Source organism: Pelmatolapia mariae, linkage group LG14 (assembly GCF_036321145.2).
Source record: "Pelmatolapia mariae isolate MD_Pm_ZW linkage group LG14, Pm_UMD_F_2, whole genome shotgun sequence".
NCBI lineage: Eukaryota > Metazoa > Chordata > Actinopteri > Cichliformes > Cichlidae > Pelmatolapia > Pelmatolapia mariae.
Window position 1 is genome coordinate 21,924,103 of NC_086239.1, and position 11,192 is coordinate 21,935,294.

General features: G+C 40.3%; 2 protein-coding genes across 4 annotated transcripts; both read right to left on the minus strand.

The window, feature by feature from the left end:
• Positions 1–732: 732 nt before the first annotated feature.
• On the minus strand, positions 733–6,321 carry gucy1b2 (guanylate cyclase 1, soluble, beta 2). Its single transcript, XM_063492481.1, has 15 exons — positions 6,271–6,321; positions 4,805–4,878; positions 4,552–4,646; positions 4,303–4,463; positions 4,087–4,186; positions 3,782–3,981; positions 3,616–3,703; positions 3,377–3,480; positions 3,025–3,241; positions 2,634–2,954; positions 2,389–2,537; positions 2,079–2,225; positions 1,693–1,847; positions 1,384–1,565; positions 733–1,088 (listed from the first exon to the last, which is right to left on the minus strand). The coding sequence occupies exons 1-15, from the start codon at positions 6,319–6,321 to the stop codon at positions 733–735; spliced, it is 2,400 nt and encodes a 799-aa protein (XP_063348551.1).
• On the minus strand, positions 5,522–11,068 carry cep57 (centrosomal protein 57). Of its 3 annotated transcripts, XM_063493199.1 has the most exons (11): positions 10,820–11,068; positions 10,275–10,461; positions 9,796–9,996; positions 9,529–9,650; positions 8,745–8,873; positions 7,758–7,835; positions 7,582–7,677; positions 7,293–7,370; positions 6,964–7,193; positions 6,714–6,858; positions 5,522–6,603 (listed from the first exon to the last, which is right to left on the minus strand). In XM_063493199.1, the coding sequence occupies exons 1-11, from the start codon at positions 10,865–10,867 to the stop codon at positions 6,418–6,420; spliced, it is 1,500 nt and encodes a 499-aa protein (XP_063349269.1). In that variant the 5' UTR covers positions 10,868–11,068; the 3' UTR covers positions 5,522–6,417. The 3 variants fall into 3 exon arrangements, with proteins under 3 accessions (XP_063349269.1, XP_063349270.1, XP_063349271.1); XM_063493200.1 differs by lacking the exon at positions 7,293–7,370; XM_063493201.1 differs by lacking the exon at positions 5,522–6,603 and having other exon boundaries at positions 6,714–6,809.
• Between the last annotated feature and the right edge of the window lie 124 nt (positions 11,069–11,192).

The following is an 11,192-nucleotide window of genomic DNA, read 5'->3' on the forward strand; positions in this document are numbered from 1 at the left end:
CAGATATCTGGTCTCTTCACCTGACCTGGGGTGTTGCTTGAGAGTGACACACACACCTGCAGGTGACAACCCTTTTACGGACAGCTGTGGTCGCTGACTCAGACCTCATGAGCGATGTTTTATTCATTATTTATTCATCTTAGTTTCTTTTCACAATGTAAACTGAAGAAGAGGGTCAATGGACTTCCTGAAGATGACCTGCTGTTCCTGAGCATGTATTTTTTTTTCTCAAAACCAAATCACAATCTCTGCTTTCATGTATAAAAGTCTTCTTAAAAGAAACCAGTGTTTGGCTTATTTATATTAAATATAAATGGTATGAAAGTCATGTTTAAAGGAGACTGTTTTATTATTCCATAGATAGATAGATAATCATTTCTCAATAACATGAAAACATTTTGCTTACTGTGCCACTGTCACTGTGCAGGGCAGACACAATTAAAACTCCTAATATAAGACGCATGAGCTACAACCAAAGCATATAATCATTACTTGAACTTCACCTGCAACTTCAACATTTGATCTGCAACATCCAATAAATGACACATCTACAGAGAACCTTGTACAGTGCAGCGAATCACTCTAACTGATGAAGTACAGAACATAATCTCTGCAGCAAAGTTGTTTTGTCAGTAGTTGGTGTCAGCTGCAAGGGTTCATGCTCATCATTACACCCACTTTTGCTGATAAACCATTTACAGCCTGTAAACTATTATGCATGGTATTAGCAGCTCAGAGAACTACACAGAACTGGGTTTGGCTATGTTTTCTTTCAATATTAGTTTCCAAAGAATCACTCATCAAGTTTTGCTCCTGCATGTCCACATGGCTATCACTGTCTAATTCCTCTACGTTTTTCTCTGTGTATTCTGTTTGGCCAAATTTAGCAGTAGCTTGTAACTGGTCAGGAGCTCCATCCTCTGATTGGTTTTCAGTGTCGAGGCTTCCATAGCTTTCTGAGTCTGAGGGCTTGAGAATTGGGCGGATTTGAATCTCAGATATATTTGATGATGGCAGAGATTCACTTGGACTGTCTTTGTAATTCATTGGGATCAAGAAAGGCTCATCTCTGTGCTTTGTTTCAAAACCTGTAAAAGAGGACAAAAACCCAGTCAGAATCAGAATACTTTATTCACTCTAGAGGAATTTATGTGGTCACATTTGCTCCAAGACTGTTTCTATATACAGTTGAAATTGAGGTGCCCCTCTTGTCATATTGATTTTGTTATTTTCTCTGTAGAGGATGTGATACTAAGGCTGTGTATCTATTGCAGTGTGCACTTGTGCTTTAGATGGAGGAATTGTACAGACAGAAATGTCAAACAACCATCAGTTATAATTTAAAAGACACACAACAAATCACTACATTTGGTCTATACAGACCTGGCTGGTAGCTTCCCTGGCTGCTGTCCTCTCCATCTGTGGCCTCCAGGTCACAGAGACCCATAATCTGCTGCTCGCTCACTCCGGTGTTCCTTTCAAGAAAGTAAGTGGTCATACTCCCTTTTCCCTTCACCTCTATCTCTCCTCGTTTCTGGATGACAAAGCATTTGTTCTTTAAAGCCCTGAAATATATGAAAGCAAGACTTAGAAATAAAGGCAGTAATCATTCTGATGATAACACAGGTTTCATAGCACATGGAAGTGTGTATGGATGCAGGTTTTCTTGTGCAACATTATGTGTCTCCTCACTGGTATACAGTTGGGCTCAAATGGATCTTGTTGGGGAGGCCGTGACTCTCCATACGAGAGGCAGTGTTGACAGTGTCTCCGAAAAGACAGTAGCGTGGCATCTTTTCCCCAACTACACCTGCCAATACAGGACCACTGTGGAGACCCACACGGATCTACAGAAATACAAAACATCACACAGATGGAGTTACATATGTATATTTGGATTCAAACTCTGGCACAGGTGCATTTGGGGGAGTGAAAGAAGACTTCTTCCACTCGAAAGTGTGTTTTTGTCACTGCTGCTTACAGCAGAACTACCATAATGGTGTAGCGCAATAATTGAGTAAAATTACTTCTATTTCACAACCGTTTACTTAAGAAGTGCTCTATAAACTTCCTTGCACCTGAATGGGTCCTCCAGTTATGGGGTTAATAACCTCCTTGGCAGCTATAATCATGCCCAGAGCAAAGTTGGCCACCCTCTCAGCATGGCTGGAGACAGGTATAGGAACCCCACCTACCACCATATAGGCATCCCCTATGGTCTCAACCTGGTAAAAACAGACAAATACTCTGTCAGGTTCAGACAGATGACATGATGGAAAAAAAAAACCCCAACCCGTAACCAAAAGCTTTATGGAAATGCATGAATGGTTCTTTTCTTTTCCAGTGAAATGCACTTGCAAAAAAACAGGTTACACCATTCATATTTACCTTGTAGACATTGTGCACAGTGGTGAGTCGGTCAAATTGCAGGTACATGGAGTTAAGCATATGAACGATTTGAATGGGTTCACATATGGCACAGATATTGGTAAACGTCACTACATCACTGAACAATATGGTGCATTCTTTGAATTCTCCTGTAGGACATACACACACATTAAGATGCAAAACAGCCACATCAGATAAGCCTAAACAAATTATCCAGTATTTATATCTTTTAACTATCTATTAACCTGCTTCTACTTTTTTGCCCTCTTTCAGCTGGTTGGCTACATGCTTAGGCAGCATGGCATACAGCAAGTTCTCTGTCTTTCTCTTCTCTTCCTCAAGGTGCTGGGACAGGATGCGTAGCTCTTCCTTCTTCCTTTCCAGCTGACTGGATAGCTCCATTTCAGCCAGTCGCTGGTGATTGAGTAGGATAAGGTCCCGGGTGACATCATGGGGTGCAATGTCAGAAATGTGCATGTGCATGTCCTCCAGCTCCTGAAGGCTTCTCAGCAAAGGAGAGGCTTGATATAACATGCAGCGCAGAGAAGGCATCCAGATCATCTGACCTGAAGACAAATAACAGAAGATGGAAAAAAATACACACATAAGAAAAATAAAATATTTATTTCTTTTTACCTCTGAGCTGAAGCATAGGCCGGTCTTTCCATGCCTCAGGCATCATTTCCCTGCGAGTCTGCATGACAAAGTGGCTGTTGATGAACTTCCGGATGCTGGAGATCGTGAAAGTCACCTCAGGATGCACAATGCTGAAGTACTCATCTAAATGGATATTCACAATCTGCAGCCCAGGGACAGTCCTTTGGAGATTCACTCCAGCCTGATGCACCACCAGCTGTACCGCACACCACCACCATTAGGTTTTCACCGTTAATATTATATGCCCTAATTATTTATGACTCTTGAGTTGGTTTCTGCAGAGACTGTTCATCGCTAATCTAAACTATGTATATATTTCTGTAAATTTTACCTGCTCATCAAAGACTACATGGAAAGGGAAAGCATGGCAGAAAGTCTGCAGGTCAATTTTGAGCTTCATGGGATACACGGGTTCAAAATTCTTCAATGATTTGCCTGTATAGCAAAATAAATATTGTAAATATTTATTTATACATGCAAATGAAAACAACACTTCCTGTGCAGTTATCTCCAGTCTGATAGCAGTCGTTGGGCACAGCCCATTGCTCCAAGGCTTTATGTTAACTGTACCTTTTCCGATGTGAACCAACTCCTTTGATGTCTGCCAGTGACTCCTGGGCATGGTGAAACTGATCTTTGTTTTCTTTTCATGATGGGACTGTTTGCATAAACAGAAAGGAGTTAGAATTCCAGTAAAATAAAATAGTTGTTTAATTTACCACTTCTAAAATCTAACCTTTTTGATCCCGACGGTGGCATTAGGTTCATCAGTCAAAGAATGAAGGATCTGGGCCTTCGAGGAAGCGTCAGTTTTACTGCTAACTAGGAAAACCACATGCTCCTTCTTTCCAGTTCTCTCCAGTTCCTCTAGCTGGTTAACAATCTCCATTGTTATCTCACTGTTGAAAAAATCCTTGGCAACAGCACCAATAATACCTACAAAAGAGAACACTTGGTATTTAGATACAAATACTCCATATTAAGAATGAGAATAATGTAGCTCAAAATTGTTATTTCTAAAGGAAATGTTTCCAAAAAAACCAGGAACAATGTGACAAAGTCCTCTGCGGTCAGAATAATAATGGAGAAGCATGGTTCCATCAGGGTTCCTTTCCACTCGAAAAGAAGGTGCATTCATCTCCTGCAAGAATCAAGCAGGGAATAATAAAATATATCTCCATAAAAAAAGAGGAGGGGGGGGGGGGGGGGGGAGAGAGAGAGAGAGAGAGAGACAGAGACAGATGTGAAAGCAAGTACCTTATAGGAGAGCGACAGGTAGCTGTGAAGTGCATCCAAATTCTCCGTGAATTCAGACAGATTTCCTCCTAAAGTCCGCAGCATGTGATGGTAGCCGGAGCGTTTGCAAAACTCAAAGAAATACTCTCCGAACTGCCTCAAAACTACCTCTGGTTTTACTCCTGAAAGTAAATAAATAAATAAAAAAAAACAGGTCTGACTGGAATTTTCAATTTCATATATTGAAACAACTCGTGAATGGAAAGACACCTAAAAGCTTGCAGGCCTCTGCCACTAAGTGCAAAGTGATTTCATCTTCATAGACTTCATGTGTCAGGAAGGTGTCCTGGACTCCAGCTTCATCCCTGTGTATGATAATGATGATGATTTTGGGAAGACAATATGTTTATTTCCTATATGTTTTAAGAATGTAACAGAAATGTGTTTCTGCTGTAAAAATTCATTAATAAAGTAAACAGATTTTGAAAAATTCAACTCTCTCAAAGGGAAATTTTTCTTTTACCTGAGCTTGACCCATGCCTCCTCGCCAAACTTTTCCACTACCAGCGATTTCAAACAGGCATTAATAAATCCATACTGTCAGGAATACAACAAACAAATCAGGCCAGCTAAGAAACTAAGATAATAAAAGATAGCATACCATGAAAAGCAGCATACCATGTCTCTGTGCAGTTTGGCTCAGTTTGTCCACCAGCAGCTTTCCCCTTCAGGATTATCGTCACACCGCTCTCTCACCACACCCAGCTACAAACCCTGCTCGTCCCGGTCTCTTCTCTCATAAAATAACCAACAAGAAAATCCAGCCTGTTTAGAGACTTCCCAGTCTCATCTCCACAAAGGAGTTGTTCAGTCCAGCCTGGTGCTAACAAACCCCCCTGGGGTCTGGGTGACATACAGCCTCTTATAAATAACACTTTGATAACAGGGACTTGAAAATCACTGTAACTCATAACTGGTAATGAGTTACAATTGTAGCAGCCAAATTTCTTTTTTTTTTTTACCCATTTTAGGAGGGTTACAACATGTGTTCTTATTGTCACATCTAAGTAATTTTGATTCATATATTTGTATAGTCAAGTCTCTATGTGCAGATAAACAATTCTTTGTATTTGGACCATTTTAATCAATAACAACTTGAGGGTACTGTTATTTACATCGCTGATAATGCAGGAAATTATAACAGAATTTAATCTGGATTAAAAAAGGGGAAACAGAAACAGACATTTAAATGGTCTTTTAATGCAATGGTATAATGTTTCATACAATTTCAGGAAAAAGTAATCAGGAATGGAGAATTTATTTGATGGATGTTGTGATTTCACTGAAGTCGGACACCAGCATCAAACGCAGGAAGGACAAGTCTTTGGAAGAGGAGCACCTCAAGCACATGAGGGTTTGAGGAAATTTTCAGTATCCAGCCCTCACCCCCCAAAAAAATCTCAACAACCAAAACGATGTACTGGACCAATACTGCACAAACATAAAAACATAAACGTGTCTTCACTAAGATCCAGGCTACTCCTGATTGTAAAAATAATAAATCCCCTCACATTTGGGCCACTTCTAGAAATGATCATGGACTTTAAAACTGCATAGAAAATATAAAAGTGTAACTTTTACATACACAAATTGCAGGATTTAAAACAGATGTAGAGAGACTTCAATAGTCTCTACTGGCATAAAAAAAACAGATAAGAGGAAAATGTTGGGGGTAAAATGCTCCATGAACCAAGACACTGTCTCTTTAATAGTACTTGTAAATAATAAATCAAGTACCATTTAAAGCCCAGTTTTCTTTAAAATATTCTCAACATATTGTCAGACAGTAATATGAGAAATCATTAAGAAAAAACAACAAGTCATTTAGTGTTGATCATCAGTGACATCTTAAATCTGACTCATACCACAGTCTTTTCAAATATTCTAGTAAAAACATATTAAAGAATTTCAGGTCATATGCTCTTGAACCTGCTCATCAAATAGACGCTTGGTAAACACAGGCTGGTTCTTCGTGTTCATCTAGTGTTTTTCAGCCAGTGTCTGTTTTGAAGTTGAAGTAATTGCTGAGGGTAGGTAAATAGCACCAACAAGAGTGACCTAAAGTGTGGGCAAGTGTCAGGTCCGTAATGAGGTCTGCAGAGCCTTCATGTCCCTCAGGAGCCTCAGATTCATCTTGCTTCTGTCTCCTGGTCTAGCTTTGACTGCTGCCGCAGAGTGACCTCTGGTGGACACTGTGGTAGACACCCTCACCTCATTCCCATTGCTCTGCCTGCAATTGGCTTCTTTTCTTAACTTTTTTATCTGGCAGAGAGACAGGAAAAGATAAGAGACACAAGCTTTAACAAATTATAATAATAATAAAAAATAAATAACAAGAAAGAAAACTAGTGACTGCATATGTGAAAACACACCTGTGACTTGTGCTTGTACAGCTTACTGATCTGCTCTCCTTTCCTCTCCATTTTCAACAACAGCCTCTCCTGCACTCTCCGAAGTTCCTTTCTTTCCTGTTCAAACACACAATCCTCTACCTGCCTCATTAACTCATCATGCTCCCTGCAACACACACGCAGAAACACACTGAAAAAACCCCCCAAAGTACTTTTGATAATCTTCGTCTGTGACTTGCTCCATGTCGAGATCAAATGAAATACTGCTCACAAGCTCATGAGTCGCAGCTCCTCCTGCAGGGCTTGCAGCAGCTCCGATAATTCCTCCCCGCTAGCCGAAGAGGAAGAAGAGGAACTGTCTGAACGCCGGTGGCCGTCTGTGCCGGAGCCGTTTGTGTTGCGTGAGAGGACGCGGCTGTTGCAGAGGTGGGGCTGGTGTTGCTTCAGGAGAGACAAAACTGACTGGACGTTGGCTCTGACCGAGTGGCTGCAGCCTACTGACTAAACGTCACAGAGAAAGAGAGCGAGTCAGCGTAAGGGAAGTGCATGTTAAATATGGCAGACCATTTTATTCCATCACTCTGGCATTTCTTTTTATACCGTTCCAGCAACAAAGGGTACATCTCTCAGGCTCAGTCTATAATGTGGCTCTGTGTAGGAATATTGCTGCGATGATTTCTGGAAAGGAAATGGAAATAAAACTAGGGAAGATGGAATTTGGATTGATGTTTTTATCTGGTTTCCCTGATGAACATGTTTAACCTTTTTTAATAAAATCTACACTTGTGAGCAAAACTGTCTCTTCTACCATCTACTTATAAAGAAGGAAGACACCTTAGCAGTCTCAAACAGAAGTAAAACCATGAGCTGAGCATGTGAAGGTCTTAACCTTTGTATTGGACTTCTTCTCTTTGGACTTCTTGGTGGATCGGCACGGTGACACAGACTGCAGCAGGATCCTACTGGCCTCCAACCCCGTCTGTAGCTGAGCATTGGAAAGAAGAAAGTATGTAAAGTGAGTAACAGAGAGAGCAAGGATGAAAATTATATTTCATGTCTCATTACTTGGTTGGCCTTGTCTTGGATGAGCTTTCTTTGGTACTCCTCTTCCTGTAGTTTCATCTCCAACTCAAGGATCTTCATCTGAAGACAAACAAACCCATCATACGATGAATATATCAAAACACAAACTTTTACTTGTTACCACTTTTAAGTCCAGTAAAAATAGAAAATACTGACAAATAAAGAACAAACCTGCAAATAATTCTTAGCTTCTTAATGTGCAGATTAAGGTTTAATCCAGGTCCATGACAACATACAGGATTTTAAATTCTGAGCTCCCCTTAAGAACCAGTATTCTTTTTGTCTTGTTCTGGTCTGTTTAAAGACTTCTTCTAAACTCTTGTGAACATTTATCTGTTTTCTTTAATATGAGCCGTGGGAAATTCAATTGAAAATTACACTAAAACTGTTGTTCAGTAATCTTAGAAAAGACTTCAGAACTCTTCCCTTTTCTTTTAATGTAAACACGTTTATGCAGATTATGGAAACATTCACATTTAATGATGTACTGACTTATAAAGCAGGTGATGAACAGCTTGAGATGCTTTAAAGTCCTATTTCTGACATGAAAAAACAACCTATTTTAGTGATTAAATGTTTTGTGAACCACTTGCTTCATCTATATTTAAGTAAGTAGTACCGTGAAATAGCCAACAAATTATGCACTGCTTCACTGCAATTTTCTCATTTTGCAAAGCTAACTGTGGGCCAAAATCAGACCCTTTAGTGGGACATTTACAGCCCCCAGGACAGCAGTTTGATACTCATGCTTTTGATTTATCTTGGGTGGTTATTTTAAAGTTTTTCTTTTTACTCAAACCATGCTTGAAGAAAAACAAGCTGCGGGTAGTCTGGGGAAACCTGATCCCACTGCCATGGATTTTATGATGTTTAATGGCAATATTCTCTTCCTTATGACAGAAGAGCATGGGTTGTTCAGTAGATAATTTCAGTGTACCTGACACTACGTCAACACGTCTGTATATTTACCTCGGAAATGTTCTGTGTACGTGTCAGTCTGAGATACTCCTGCTCAAGTCTCTCCAGCTTGTCCAACTGAGCATACTGTGATGCTGTGTCAGATTGCCACTCAGCTGATTTGGCTTTCTGCAAGATGGCCTGAAAGGACGATAACAATTAATATGGATCTACTGACTACTGATTTCAAGTTTTTAAATGAATACAGTGGTCCCTCGCTATAACGCGGTTCATCTATCGTGGCCTCCCTGTTTCGATTTTTTTTTTCGTGCAATTTTACATGCTTTTTTTTTACAGTGCATTGTGTTCTGCGTCCTGATTGGCTGTAGACCATTGTCAGTCAATCTCGTGCCGTGTCTCCTGTACAGTACAGAATGCGTCCAGCTTGTCAAATTTACATAAATCTTCTATCGCTAGCAGTGTGACTCTGAAGTGCTGTACTGTATGCTTGTAAGTTTTCTCCCCAACAAACACAACAGTGTCGACGAAATGTTTTGCACCGTCAAAGGCAACCGCGGGTGACTTTGGTTTCATTCTATAATACTGGACTTATTTTTCTATGAAGGTTTGAACTTTGAGAGTGTTTAAACAAGAGAGAAAAGTGTGAAAATATCTGAGAAAAGTGTATAAAGTGTGTAGTGAGGGGTTTTACAGCCTTAAAACATCTACAATAATTGTAAAAAATAAAGTCGACTACTTCGCAGATTTCACCTGTTATTTTTAGAACGTAACTACCGCGATAGACAAGGGACCACTGTATATTTTAAATGAAAAGCTACAGGCTATGACATTTAACCTGCTGTTTGAGCAGGTTGGTCCTTTCTGTTCTGGCATTGCGCAGCATCCTCCTCATGTGATCCAGCTGTCGCTCCAGCTTCAAACAGCGAGACTCTGCGGCAGCAAGGTGGTTGATCAGCACTAGAAATAGAGAGAAGATACGCTGAAGACATGTAGGTAACAAAAAAAGACTACAGCTTGAAACAACACAGTAATAAAAGTATATGAAAAGGTAATTAAATTATTATCACCATCTATATATCTATATCTATCTATCTATTCTCACCTTGGTTGCAGTTGGACTGGGCACTTCTTTGTCTTTCTGGGTCTTTTTGATCATTTAAGAGTCTCGGTGTAATATCTTCATTCTGTAGAAGTGTTTGTGAAGCATCTTTTCCCAGTGCATGCAGACTCCGCTCTGCATGTCCTTTTTCCATCTCCAACCTCCTGATCTTTTCTTGGAGGTTCCTCAAGGCAGATAAGATCACTACACAGACATAAAAATATAAGTTAGCTACAGGAATGGTCTGCATATGGTGACATATCTGGTGTAACAAGATATTTTTGGGGTCTAAAAGGAAAAAGAAGATAACATGACAGGAGCTAAGAAAGGATGATTGGACGAATGAATAGATGTTGGTGAAGCTGAGACATTCAAGTAGTGCAGCATCATGTTGCATGTGTAACCATGGAGCTCTGAAACACTACAATGCCTAAATGGAAACTCTACAGAGGCGACAAAAGAGATGCACAAGTTAATTGTACCAGTACTGTTGGTCTCAGGGAAGGCTTTGATGGGTGATGATGGAACATATGATTGATGAGTGTGTGTTTGAGGTCTGTGATGCACAAGTGTGTTGATAAAAGGTCGGTGAGCTGGGTAGTCTTTGTAGGATGGCAGAGACAGACTGTCAGGCACCGGTCCACAGGTTGGTGGTGGTGGATAAGGTTCCTGCAGGGAAACAGGACTAAATGTTATTTAGTTATCTGCGTTTTCCATATTAGACTTTAGATAACTGCTGGCATCTACATTTTTTACAGTGAGCGAATAGAACAGGGCCAAAAAACAACAAATGGAGTACAGAAAGTGAAATGACCGTGAGAAAAAAAACCTATATTCATTCCGTTCAGTTCACGTCAAACACAGCATAACTTCAGCCCACTATTAGGTTTGCAACATCGTTTAGTTTGAGTTGTAGCAACTGCTGCTAGGCAGCTTCCTGTGCAGTCTAGCTAACTCAAGATAAACGGTGGCAACCTGCTTTTAATTTTTCTTTCAATTGAAATTCACCCAAATCTGGTAATACTACCGTTTCCCGCGTAGCATCAGCTGCGAGTGTTTTTGGCAGAGTCTCCATTGAAATGCAACCATTCCAGCCTGTCTCGCATGTGTTAAAGAAATGCAAATGACGCAATGCTAGCTGAGAGTAGAACTACAGCACATCGCTTTTTAATTACGACTGACAGATTGCTAGCTAAGCACAGTTTGTACAGCCGCTTGTGCTAATATGGACTGTGCAAAAGAAAACACCACTTTGGCAAGCGACACAGTCCATGGTTTCTGAAGGGTACGAATGGTTTAAATCACATTGTGACTCGTTAGATACTAAGGATATATAAAAGACGTGGACCGGAGTGCCAATATCAATAAAACAAGCGCACACGGTGGGCTTACCGGAAATG

Bases quoted from the DNA above. Each gene is read 5' to 3' on its own strand.
- gucy1b2 (XM_063492481.1), bottom strand. From the start codon at position 6,321: ATGAACACGAAGAACCAGCCTGTGTTTACCAAGCGTCTATTTGATGAG. The intron at 3,242-3,376 runs GTAAAATTTACA...TGTGCGGTACAG, and splicing joins ATGTAGTCTTTGATGAGCAG to CTGGTGGTGCATCAGGCTGG. The intron at 1,566-1,692 runs GTGAGGAGACAC...CATATATTTCAG, and splicing joins TTGAGCCCAACTGTATACCA to GGCTTTAAAGAACAAATGCT.
- cep57 (XM_063493199.1), bottom strand. From the start codon at position 10,867: ATGGAGACTCTGCCAAAAACACTCGCAGCTGATGCTACGCGGGAAACG. The intron at 10,462-10,819 runs GTAGTATTACCA...GTTTCCCTGCAG, and splicing joins CTGATGCTACGCGGGAAACG to GAACCTTATCCACCACCACC. The intron at 7,678-7,757 runs GTAATGAGACAT...TCCAATGCTCAG, and splicing joins TCCAAGACAAGGCCAACCAA to CTACAGACGGGGTTGGAGGC.